We start from the raw sequence: 12799 nt of genomic DNA on the forward strand, positions 1-12799 counted from the left end.
CCTCTGCAGGATAACATGATTAGTCATTCAAAGTGCAAGCTTCCAGACCACTTAAAATCACAGCTCAATAACCCACCAGCTCTACGGCCTTTAGCAATTTACTTAAGCTCTTTAAATCTGTTTCTGATCTGTAAAATGGAATGATGCTTCCTCGTCTGTTATATATGAATGAAAAATATTACCCACCAGTTGGATTGTTTTATGAATTAAATGTTAAGCAGCTAGAACGATGTAGGCAGAGTAAGCACCGAATACACTCTGCTGCTGTGTACAAAAAAAGAATTATTATAAAACACTGAAAAGCACTTTGCAAACTAGAAAGCCCTTTGGAAAATTTATTTTCTCTAAATGAAAGAATAAACATCAGCTATCACCTTTTATGGACAATTGAGGTTGATTCACATCACCAAGAGAAAGCTGAGGACTTGATTATGGCTGTGTCCTGTCTAATTAACAAAGTACACTATATTAGAAAACAGGCTCTTGACATTCCTGCCAGCAGATACATTTTAGTTAAACGTATTTTTACCTTTCAAAACCCTTTCAATTGTTCTCCAGAATACGCCAGAAAAGCTCCTGTGTTAGTAGCTAACCCACTTTTTAAATCCACTCATGTGCCTTTAATTGCCTTTAGCGTGCACGGTTGGGGCAGCAGGATCGCTGTGAAGAGACCCGAAAGCCCGAAGGGCAGTTGGTGTTCCCATCACTGACACAGCAGCCCCAATCTCAGGAAACACCCGTTGCTGCAAGGCCTTGGGCAGGATAAGGGAAGTTAAGACCGGCAGAGAGGATGAGCCCTGGCGGCGCGCGCAAGCCGCAAAGACTGGCGCGGTGGCCCGCGCGCTGCAAGCTCGGGGGCTTCCAACTCCCGGGGAGTGGGGACGACGCGCCGAGGTCACTGCAGCCCACAGGGCTCAGGCAACACCCGGGGAACGGTCAACTCCTCTGTGCATCCAGGTTTGGAGTTTCGCGGCGCCGGTGGCTCTGCGCGCGCCGCGGAAAGACGCGCGGAACTACAGCCCCCAGGCTCCCGGGCGAGGGGGCACGTGGTCTCGGGCCGGCGGCCCTGGCTATAAAGAGCGCGGCTGGAGCGGCCGGAGCCGAGCGGCGGCGCTGCGCGGAGCGGCGGCTACCTCGACGGCGGAGGCGGACCCGCGGCGGCCTGGTGAGCGCCGCCCGCGACGGCGCGGGCGTGGACCGACGGACGCAGATAGACCCACGAGCCGGGGATCCGGCAGAGGGGCGCGGGGGACCTGACTCGGGGTGGGTGAGACTGTGACGGACCTGGAGGAGAAGGCGGAGGCGTGAATGCGACACCCTCCCGGCCTGGGGCAAGTGTCGCTCCCCACAGACTTTACAGACCGCACAGCTGGGTCGGGAGTTTATCAATTAGATCCGACACACACACCCCAGCATCTGGAGGAAATGGTTGCATTGTTGCTTTTTGTTTTGTTTTTGTTTTTTCGGTGTCTCTATCTCTACTTCTCCAAGTCATATTCTCCCTCTCCCTCTCCCTGGCCCTGTCCCTGTCCCTCTCCCTTCCCCCCACCTCCACCCCTTCCCCTCCTCCCTCTCCTTTTTTTTTTTTTTTTTTTTTTTTTTAATTTTTAAAACTTTGCCCTTTTAAAAAGAATTTAACTTTCAAAAGGAGAGAACAGAACGGAGATTATCACAGTTGGGGAAGGAGGAGGAGGAAAGGGAGGAAATGGTAAGGGGCCACGAAAAACGATTACATTGTATATTGCTGAATGTACTAATTATCCTGATCTGAGCACCACATATTGCACACAGGCCCTCTGTACTCTACAGATATGTACAATCAACGACGTTACAATAAAAAATAAACAAGGGCCGACTCCGTGACGTGACGCACTAGGGAGAGTGCGGTGCTGAGAGCGCAGCGATGCTCCTGCCGCGGGTTGGGATCCTATATAGGGATGGCCGGTGCACTCACTGGCTGAGCGCGGTGCGGGCGACACCAAGCCAAGGGTTGCGGTCCCCTTACCGGTCACAAAAAACGAAATAAATAAGTAAATAAATAAATTAAATAAATAAATAAATAAGTAGAATTTAACTTAGGCAGCTTGAATTATTTGCATTAAGCCTTCTTGTCTGTGGATAAAGGTATAAGATTTCAGGAGTTATATTCCCTCCCCATTGTTTCAGTAATAGCATCCTAAATTCAGATTAATTTTAGGCTGGACACCATTTTAGCCATTTGCTTTTGATACAAGCTATGAAGAATTTCAAAGCGTAACATTCCCAAGTTTATTTAAAACTAAAATTTTAGAAATATTGATCATTCTCTTTGATCATTCTCTGTTAAAGTTGCTGTGATCTTTTATCCCTATAGGAGTCTCAGTTCACAAAGGCAGCAAACTCTACTTATTTATTAACTCGACTTATTTAGTATATTGCTCTGTGCAAAGATAAATTTTTAAAGCTGTCCCTGCCCCCAGATGGCTTACAGTCTAGGAGGGGAGCCAAAACTACACTGCTTTTAACTCTGGTGTGAGATTTTTAATGAAAAGCAAGTGTTTGGGGGAGTTCTGGGCGTTAAGAAATTATTTTCAAAGGTCAAGGTTTCAAGGGGTTTGGATTCCCATACCAGCCAGCAGCCAAAGGGGATTTCCTGGCTTTTAAAGTGAGTTTTAAGAGTTGGCTAGTCTGGAAAGGTTGAAGTGGGAGAACCACAGGAACAAAGACAAACAGGCCAGACAGTAAAAAGTGGTGGGAGAAACAGGCAACAATTAGTTCAGCTGGTCTAGTGCATTGCAGGCACGAAGAGACTTTGAATAGAGACTCAGATCAGGGAGTTGGGTATTTACCCTACTGGCGTTTTCTGAACAAAACAAAGACAAGATCAGAAATGTCAGTGTTACTGTAAGATTAATCTGGCAGCCTAAGTGAATTGAAGGAAGAGAGAGTGGGGCTTAGGACAGCGATTTCCAGCCCAAAACTACACTCCCAAGGACCCATGTTTTGAATTTTTTAACTAATCAAACTGCATTTAAGCGGCAATTAATTTGATTTCTTTCAATCAGAGATACATATAAAACTGCCAACTTAAATCCTAAGAAAATCAGTGTTACTGCCCTAAATATGAAATAAATGCAGCCAAAAGCACAAGAATGTTAATCTTTCTAAACTTCCAAAGTGATTTTAGTCTCAAAATTCAAACTAGAAAAAAGTCAGAGAAATCCTAGTATCCTATACATTTGGGAAGGCTCCCCTTTACTGACCTTCAATATAGAGCAAGCTACTTGCAGAATTTGGGCTTGATTTCAGGAGCAAGTCTTTCTGAGAGCATGTCTGCAAGGGGAGATATCGTGTTGGTTTCCACAAAAGCAATAAGTATTTCTCAAAGGCTCACTGATCGAGGACTCTTGGGGGATACAGAAAAGTAGGAGATATGGTCTTCATATCCTACTTCAGAAGTATATTCTTCTGTTTGGGGAGATGAGATTAACAGCTGTAAGACAAGCGCAAACAAAACAGGAGACTTCAAAATTGAGAACCACATTATGTGGGTCAGACTTAAGTATAGTGGCCACTGGGTTTTCAATGTGCCAGCAATGTCAGAACTATAACATATCCACTCTCGTTGATCACCTATAGACATCACTGTATTTGCTATAAGCCCATTATCTTTTGTATAATTGTCACCATATACTATCTGATTATATTTTATTTTCTCCTTCTGTTGTTAGACATTGCATTTGTGGCTTTTTATGTCTTACAGCTCAAAAAATTATAATGTTTTTATAACTAGCAAGTGACAGAGCTGGGAATTGAACCAGGCAGTCTGCTTGTGGAATCCAGGCTGTTAACCAGTATGCTCTGTTTCAGTGTGCAATGGCCTATGTTGGGTCTTTTGCACTGATTATGGACAGGTACGCTCTCTGCCAGGTGGTGAGGGATCCTTTGGCCCCAGAAGAGTGATGTAGGGTTGACTTTTTCAGCAGTGAGCTCCCCGTCTGTGGAAGTTATCTTCCAGCTACAGCCTGAACACCTCATTCAGTCACCCACATAGTCACCACTTTTGAATTGAACACCAGGTGTCAGGCAGAGCCCTCAATACAGGGAAAGCAAAGGCAGAAATGAAACATTCCCTGTTCTCAGGAGCATGCTCTAGTGGGGAAGAGAGAGGTGGATATGCAGTTTACATGGTTTACTAGAGCTAGGAAAACTGGGCAAAACTGGACAACATTAGAAAATGAAAGGATGATTAGGTCAGTCTGAAGACAGGTAAATTACACTGAAACTTTAAGTGCTGATTTTAGGTGGGGTTATAGCTTAAAAAATGAAGATATGGAAAGAAAAGAATGTTCCTTTTTTATGACCATATTTCAATTTAATTAATAGTATTTCTTGATGTACTTAATTTACCTGAGTTAGCAGATCCAAGAAAGAACTTGGACCTGTTATTTAACCCCTAATCTTTGAGGTTTCAGATTGCCTCAATCATCTACACAGATAAGATGGGAGGCCCTCCAGATAGTATTTTCCCAGGTCCATCCCCTCCTGTCTTAGAGTTTTCTCCTCAATAGAATTAAGCTCTAAAATTTTTACATCTTTTCAGTTACTCTGTGTGTTTGTGTTCTTGTAGGCATATTTTACAGTTCTGAGCTAGAAATGGACTTTGCCCAGGAGTTTTATCATTAATTGACATTTCTTGAAGAAAGAAAAATTACCTTGTATGTTTTCCAGACTTTCCAGCACCTCAATGGCCTCCACAAAGAAGACACTTCAGGGTCTTGTTGCTGCAACCATCACACCGATGACAGAGCAAGGGTAACTATCACATGGGGCCATAAAGGGATCTGCTCTCATTTAACCAAAAAGGTCAGAAGTTCCCTGTAATAACAGTCACCTAGACTCTGCACCTCTGTGGTAGTGTTGCCAGATGGCAGCTTCTGTCGGTGGTGCCTCTGCACTGTCTCTGACCCCCACATCACAGTGCAGAAAGGGAGAAGGTAAGAATTGGCAGCTTGCCTTTCTCCCAGTTTCTCTAGCTCCTCAAAGCCAATTCTCCTTGGATTTCAACACAAAATCTGAGCTTTCCCTAATAGGGCCAGTAGAATTGGACGAGGAGAATCCCATTTTAACATGATTTGATATCAGGCACTGTCTTGGCCCCTCTAGGGATCCTGTCTCTAGATGTCTGCATGATTCCACCCCAGGTTGTTCGTAGACTTGTTGAAAATGTCCTATCCTGAGGACAGTGGGAGAGTTTCTGCAAGATGGACCCCTTAAACATGTTTACAGTCTCATTTCAACATTGATTAAACGTTGGGGTGGGGGAATGAAGAAGCTGGAGGTAACAGCAGATGATTGTTGAATAATCATTACCCAAGCAAGTATTTGACTCCAGATAAACACTATGGCAGTCCCTTTGCTGTGTGATCAGATAATGGCCGTGTGCCATAGGTGACCATGCCCTGTATTTAACTCCTTGAGCACTGCCACTAACAAAAAGGGGATTCCCCCACCTCCTGGATCTAAGTGTTTTGACCTGTCACACGAGTCAGACCACCAAAATATCTGAATGCTGGCTGGCTTCTTTAAGCTTCTCCTTTCTTTCTCTATAAAATATAATAATCATCGTACCCACATCATGGAATTGTGAGTGTGAAATGAGATAATCCATGCAATAGTGCTTAGCATAGGGTCAATATGCACTTAGGACAATAAGTTTGAATTGCCGTTATGGCAGAAGACAGGAGCAAAAAGAAGATGAGATACTTAAGATACCTCTTTAAAAAGGCCCTTCTATTTGGTTTTCTGTTGCTGAATTTGTAAACCCTAATCCTATCCATTTAAAGTAGAAGGAATTTCTTATGCTTTTTAGTATTCTCATTCAAAGTTGGCCACATCACAGTTCTCACTTAGATCACTGGAGTCCAAGATTTCCAGCTTCCAAGAGTCATGAAATCACATCCTTACTAGGTCTGAATAAAATTTTTGCTGAGATTGCATTTAGCTACTCAGCTGGTTAATAATTTTTTTTTTCTTTACTTCTCCCTTCTCACGAGTTCTAAGAAAGACTGAAATCAGCTATTTCTCAATGCGACAGCCATTTGTTGGACAGATAAAACAAGACATGTGATTGCATGAGCAGGCAGGACTTACTTCCTGTGGCAGAGTGAGATCCTGTCCTTAAGCTCAAAACCCTACATCTGGCCCATGTTACTTTAACCTTTTAATGAGACCCCTCTTAGCCTGGAAGTGGCTTCTTAAACAGCCTTGTTTGTCCATGTATGACCCACTGAGGATGCCAGTGTGTTCTTCCTCCCTATTCTTATATTTTTCCCATATGTTAGAGATAAGTAAAATGACTCTGCTTTTCTGGATCTCTTTCCATTTCCCAAATACCTCTGGCCCTGCTGCTTCCATTTCACCATTTCCTCTTTTTTTTTTTTTTTTTTTTTATCAATTTCCCTTTTCTTGTCTAGGAACCTCACTTTCTTGAGGTGAAAAATCAAAATAAAAATGCATTCTTTGTCGGGGCCTTGTAAGAATTAAATTAAATTGAACAGTGTATGTCAGTGTATAGCACATACTAGGCATGTGAGCTATGTTAGTTCCCTTTTCTCCCATCACCTGCTTCATCAAACATTCCTATATGTATAGAGCGGGTTTAGAACACCCACCGAGACCAGGTGTGCATTAACTTACTTGCCCACAAGGGAATCTGCACTTCTGACATGTTTCCAAGAGAAAAGACAGAAAGAAGGGGCATGTAGAATCTGATCCCTGTAAAAAGTGCCAGACCAGCCATTGTGGGGGTCTTACCAACCTGGCTTGTACCAAATACCACAGCCTCCATAATTCTGAATGGCTGAACAAGTCTATTCCCCTATGTCCTTTTTTCTCCCTAATTCCAATGAATACTCACTAATGATTCAACTCTGAGTATAAGCTGATATCCTGGAATAGGGAAGTTGGCAGAAAGAACATGGCCAAACAGATTTTTGTTAAAGTATCTGGGTCCTGGACCCCCAGCTTTGCCAGCTAGCTGTCTGAAGCTGTGGAGATTTTGTCACCCTTTTAAGAGCTGTCTTTTGTATTCTGTAAAGAGAGAGAATATGAACCACATTATCTCAACCACATTATCTCTAAGACCCACTCCAACTCAAAGAGTCTGCAGTCTTTTGGTGTTATGTCATAGAGATATTGTAATGATCACCATCAAGTAAGAATATAAAAAGTATCTGCAATTCCAGTCCATCCTCCATACTGTAGCCCAGTGAGCTTCCTAGTAACTAAACCTATAAATCTGATCATGTCCGTCACTCTCTTCTTTAGGAATTTCTATTAACCCTCTTTTGTCTAAGCCTTACCACTCATTGTATGGTCTATGGACCAATTGCTCCTATATCACATGGAAGCCTGGTAGAAATGCAGAATCTCAGGCTCTTCCACATACAACTGAATCAGAACCTGCATTTTAACAATGTCCCCAGATGATTCTTTAGCACATTAAAGTCTGAGATGAACTGGGCTAAAGAGGAAAGCCCAGGATCCCTGGGATGGAATAGGAAGTCCTTTGCAATCTACCTTTCCTGCCTCATTTCTGTTTTCACAAACACATCGTACCCTTTCTTCCCTTCCAGACTTTGTGCCTTTACAAATTCTCTTTTCTCTGCCTTTTTCCACCACCACCCTTTCCTTTATCTACTCCACTTGAACACTTTTACTTCTCCACCAAAACCATCCTCTGGTAATTCTTCTCCATTTCCTCTAAAAAGAGTTAGGGGATCCTTCTGCTGTGATCCACAGCACCCTGTGTGTACCTTTTCCCGTTGCATCTAAATTATTTGTCTATAATAATTGTTACAATAACTTTTTGTTACATGCCTGCCTCTTCCAGCAGGCTGTGTGCTGCTTAGTCTTATTCAACAGGTATTTATTGAGTGCAAGGCAATACTCAAGGACTGAGCATGTATCTTATTTATCTTTGTATCTTCAGTATCTAGTGCAGTCGTAGTAAATTTTGTTGTTTCATGAGTGAATATACTACAGGGATGAATAATGCCAATAATGTCAAGAAAAAGGGGGAGAGGAAGCTAATGCCAATTGACTAAACACTGTGTGTCAGTCATCCTGCTGGGCATTTTCCTTTACATGTTCCAGTTTAATCTTGACAGCAACTCAGTGAGGGAGCTATTATCTCCATTTCTGCAGTTGAAGACACTGACATCCTAAAGGCTAGTGTACTTGCCCCAACCCACAGAGCTGCAAAGGGAGGTCTTTCGCTACATCCCAACCCTTGCCTTTTTCTGCAGAATAAAAGACTTTTGCTTTCCATGGTTGTTTCAAGAAGTCGCTTTTTCCTTTGGGCAAGTACATAATCATTAGGACTGAAAGTGCATTTCAGATTGGCTAAAATGTCAAGAAAAGAGTTGTTTTCTTCCTCAAGTGGCCTTAGCCACATGGAAATCTTCAAACACTCTCTGGTAAAAAACAAACCTGTTACCCCAGTCAGCATGGGCCTGGCCTGCTGGATTCAGAGTCGCATAGACTATTGTCGCTTTCACAGTGTTTGGGAGACTGAATGATCCAAACTCACAGAATAGGACATTTTCTACCTCCAACAGAAAGGGCAGTTTAGTCCTGCATGCTTCTCTGCCGAAGGAGTTTTGAAATATCCAAGTGATTGTTTTGCCAAGAGCACACATAACTTCTGATTTTGAATGCTGAGAGTTATGTATAAAAGGCAAAAGTAAATGGAAGGTCAGATTTTCTGATATGCATGCCACATCATGCCAGTTATGAAAGAGCCCGTTCTGCTGATTCTGTCTTCTCAAATAAAGTGGAAGTCTTTCATGGTGGGTCATGCACCAGAAGAGGGAACAAACAGCAAACAGATTTCTCTCTGAAAAGCCACTTCAGAAAAATTCTATTATCCTTATACCTTACGAGAAGAGTTGTAGAGTCTACATGCAGTTTCACAATTCACCACACTGTACCCCAATTTGTGTTAAAAATAATACAAGAGTTACCTCCTCTTATATAGTCTGAGTAAACTAAATGTCTAAGAATAGAAGATTAGCTAATTAATGTTCATCCATAAAATGAAATGTTGTGTAGCCTGTATAGTGCTGGAATATCTAAAAATGTAGGAAAATGTTCAATTTAGAATGCTAAGTGAAAAAATATTATAAAGCTATGTATGAGGGTACTTCAAAAAGTTTGGAGAATAATATTATCTTTAAATTCTATTTTTCCATGGACTTTTTAAAGTACCCTCATATAATATGGCTGTATTAATAGAAGAGGGGCTGGCAGTTAGCTCACTTGGTCAAGCGTGGTGCTGGTAACACCAAAGTCACGGGCTCATCCTTGTACCAGCCAGCTGCCAAAAACAAACAAAAAAACCCATATTAGAATATACTGTGTATCTATGAACAGAAAAATATCAAACTATAAGAGGAGTTATCTCCAGGGAGATCGCAGGTGAGTTTTTTTTTTTTTTTTCCTTTTTATTAGGTACACTTTCCAAAATAAACTCTATAGCTTCTGTAATAGAAAAAAAAAAGTTAAGTAGTTTTATTTTTAAAAAATCATGGATCCAAGACAAAGAATCTAAACACATGGGAATTGAAATTAAAATATTAAACTGAGGTTAGGTATGAGAATGACTACAGCAAGCGTGGAATGTGGTTCTGGAGCCACACTTTGCTCTGAGGTGGCCCAGTGGTTAGGTGTGCTCTCAGGCTCACAGAGGGAGAAGGCAGTGCAGCCTTTTCAAGTGAAATGACTTGTGTCACTCTCACTTCTGTGAGCACCAAGCCCCAGACGCCCAGCAGGTGGGGAGAAGATTAATCCAATCTCATTGTTTCCGTTCCCTCTAGTGACTTCCTGATCATTGATACAGTACCTCCCGTTATGAAAATAGACCTAGGTACCATGGGGAGGTAGAGTGGGGTAGGAAAACAATTAAGGGAGCAAAGTCCCCAAAGAGAATTATAATCACATCGCCACCCTAACCTCATTTCGACTGCCTCTGTGACAAATCTGGTAACAACTCTGGGTGATTTCACTGGGCGGCCCACTGGTGACTGGAACTGCTGAGCATCTCTCTGTCAAGGCCAGCAAATGTGCCCCTGCAGGGTCAGGCAGGGATCTGAAATGCCTGAGGTGGCTTGGGGAGCATCCGGCCTCTAAAGGGGGTGGCCACTGCTCTTTCCAGCTGTATGGAAATGTAGCCCTGGCATTGTTAGATATTCTGGCTTTTCAAATAAAGTCTTGCTTGTTTGTTTTTGTTTTTTTACCATGAAAAGAACTTTTAACATTGTGAAAGTCAAACAAAACACATTTAGAGGTCACCCCTTTTCAACTTAAGATCTCTCTAAGGGGATTTGGTAGTTTCAAAAGGCCATAAGTCCAAGGACATTTTCTCGGTGACTCTGCTACTGTCCCAGAAATCCTACCATTAGTGTAGGTTAGAGGCATTTTATAAGAAAAAACAAACGGTGCTTTCTCCTTTCTTGAAGGGGCAGATAATTTGTCATCCATTAGCACCCCTAACCTGAGTAAAGTTGTCAGATGAGGTAGCAAGGCCTGTTATTCAGCAAGGCCTGGGGGGTGAGACAGAGGTGGGGGTGGAAGCATAACCTCCTGAGGCCATCTAATGGTGTGAAGTCCACTGAGGAAAGAGAAAGAAGGAACCTTGAGCTTCACATACCAGCCTAGATCTGCCTGGGGGTGCAGACACCAGAACAGGGCCGACAAATAGCAGCTCTTAAGAATGTAGGAGGGAAGGAGGATCATAGGGTTTTGTCCTATTTATTCTTCCAGATCCAGCTCCTTGATGTCTCCTTCCCAGCCTCCCTAGTTGGAATTCATCAGTCCCTCTTCTGAACCCCCATACATTTAATTTTTTGACTCAGTCATAGCCTTAGTCATATTTTCCTCTCTATTTTAGTTAATGTAATAGTGAAATTTCAAAGCATCATGCAGGTGTGGTGATAAACTGCTTCTAAAGGCATGGTGATTTCATCATCAGTGTATGTTCCCATATCACCATTCCGTAACCCAGCTTTTGCTAAGCACCCGTGCAGTGCCAGGCACAGACTGGGGCAGGGAGGGGGCCATCATGGAGGGAGTTTGTCCCGCTCAGAGGCTTTATTACCTTATCACTGCATTAAAGCACACCTTTTCCCAAGTGCTAGGCTCAGCTCTGCTCGCTGTCTTCTCTCTGAGCCCATTGTGGGCTGTGATTGCCCATGTGTTCTTTGCTTTTAGTATCTTTCCCTTTAATCTCAGAGTCAGCTGTTTTCTATTCTATCTTTATTGTTCCTATTCCCTTTGACAAATACTACCCTGGGATGACTTTGTTTCCTAGATGCATCAGGTTTTATTTTTGTCGTTTAAGGAATACAATAAGTAAAGATGAAAAGAACGTTCATAAGACTAAAATTAAATTAGGATTCTCTGGCCCCACTGACAAAAGTGCAAGTGGCAGCCAACCAGTACTTTGTGTTCTTGGCAATGTCACTGTAACCGTGGGTTCTACAACATTTAGCCTGGAGTTGCTGCACAACTGAATGCTGAGAGTTATGTATAAAAGGCAAAAGTAAATGGAAGATAGATTTTCTGATATGCATGCAACATCATGCCAGTTACGAAAGAGCCCGTTCTGCTGATTCTGTCTTCTCAAATCATTATTGGTCAGTATGTGGATTATCTTACAAATGGACAGGGAGTGAAGAATGTTTTTGGTAAGTCGCCTGTGGAGATTTCTCTGCATGTCTCTAACTCAGTCCTCTGGGTTTCCACTCTCCATCGCCCATCTCCCTGCCTGCATTTTGATTGAGGACAGATCATGTAATACAATTTGTGAGTCAGTTTCTAGATTTTAAAATCAGTATGATTTTAGGGAAAAGAGCCCTCATCACCTTCAGCATCAGATCCTTACAAGATCAGAGTGCCTCAAATTGCAGAGTGCACGTAGATCACGTGGGCATCTTGTGAAAATGCAGATTCTGACAGGGTAGGTCTGTGTGGGGCCTGGGATTCTGCATTTCTAACTCCCCCAGATGCCAGGGTTGCTACTCTGTGGACCTTGCTTTGAGAGGCACAGTGACAGCAAAGTTTCTTTCCAACTGTTAATGCTCTTCAATGTAAAAGTAGCAAACAGATGAGTTTAAGCCTTCATTTGTTGTCACTGATGAAATGATTCAAGCAGGCTGTCTAAAACTTCATTGCCTCTGGGGGAAAGTCTTATGATCCGATGTCCACATCCTGCTCCTAAGAATTTGTTCCTGAAATTGTTGATGTACCAATTAATGTATAACCTACTGACTTTAAGTGAAACAACGAGCTGTTTTTGAGAGTAACTGAGGCATGAAGTTTACTGCCTGTTCTGCATGTAGACATTTTTAACTTATATGTTATAATCTGTAGTCAGTAATTGTAACTTTTGTATTTTGCCCACCAATAAAAATGAGATAATTCTGGTATGAGGAGTCTCTTTCCCCTTTCCAAACTTTCCCGTAAAATCTTTCCAGCCTGTAAGAGACTTCAGAGCATCTCCCAACTCTGTTGGCTTGTGTTTCCTGGGTTAATCCTCAAGCTCCTTTTTCAGTAAACCTTCATAAAATTACTTCTGCCTTGTCAGCCTTGATTTTGGTTGACATCGCAAATATTAAGTGCTAAAATTTTTATTATTAAGATCAAATTGTCCTGTTTCATAAGCCTAAGAAATGATTGTCCTTGCCATGTGGAAAATGTTCTCATTTAACCATGCCCCCAACCATCATTCTTCCCCCAAAAGGGCAAAAGATACTAGATA

At 42.4% G+C, this 12799-nt stretch overlaps 1 protein-coding gene across 1 annotated transcript in view; it reads left to right on the forward strand.

Annotated features, from left to right (window-relative positions):
• The first annotated feature begins 1123 nt into the window (after nt 1–1123).
• Nucleotides 1124–12799, forward strand: part of NPL (N-acetylneuraminate pyruvate lyase) — a 34899-nt gene continuing 23223 nt past the window's right edge. Inside the window, 2 exon segments of the mRNA XM_063106033.1 lie at nt 1124–1263; nt 4711–4794. Coding sequence (XP_062962103.1) covers nt 4727–4794 — 68 coding nt within the window. The 5' untranslated portion in view covers nt 1124–1263; nt 4711–4726.

The sequence above is a fragment of the Cynocephalus volans genome, chromosome 8 (genome assembly GCF_027409185.1).
Source record: "Cynocephalus volans isolate mCynVol1 chromosome 8, mCynVol1.pri, whole genome shotgun sequence".
Classification (NCBI taxonomy): domain Eukaryota; kingdom Metazoa; phylum Chordata; class Mammalia; order Dermoptera; family Cynocephalidae; genus Cynocephalus; species Cynocephalus volans.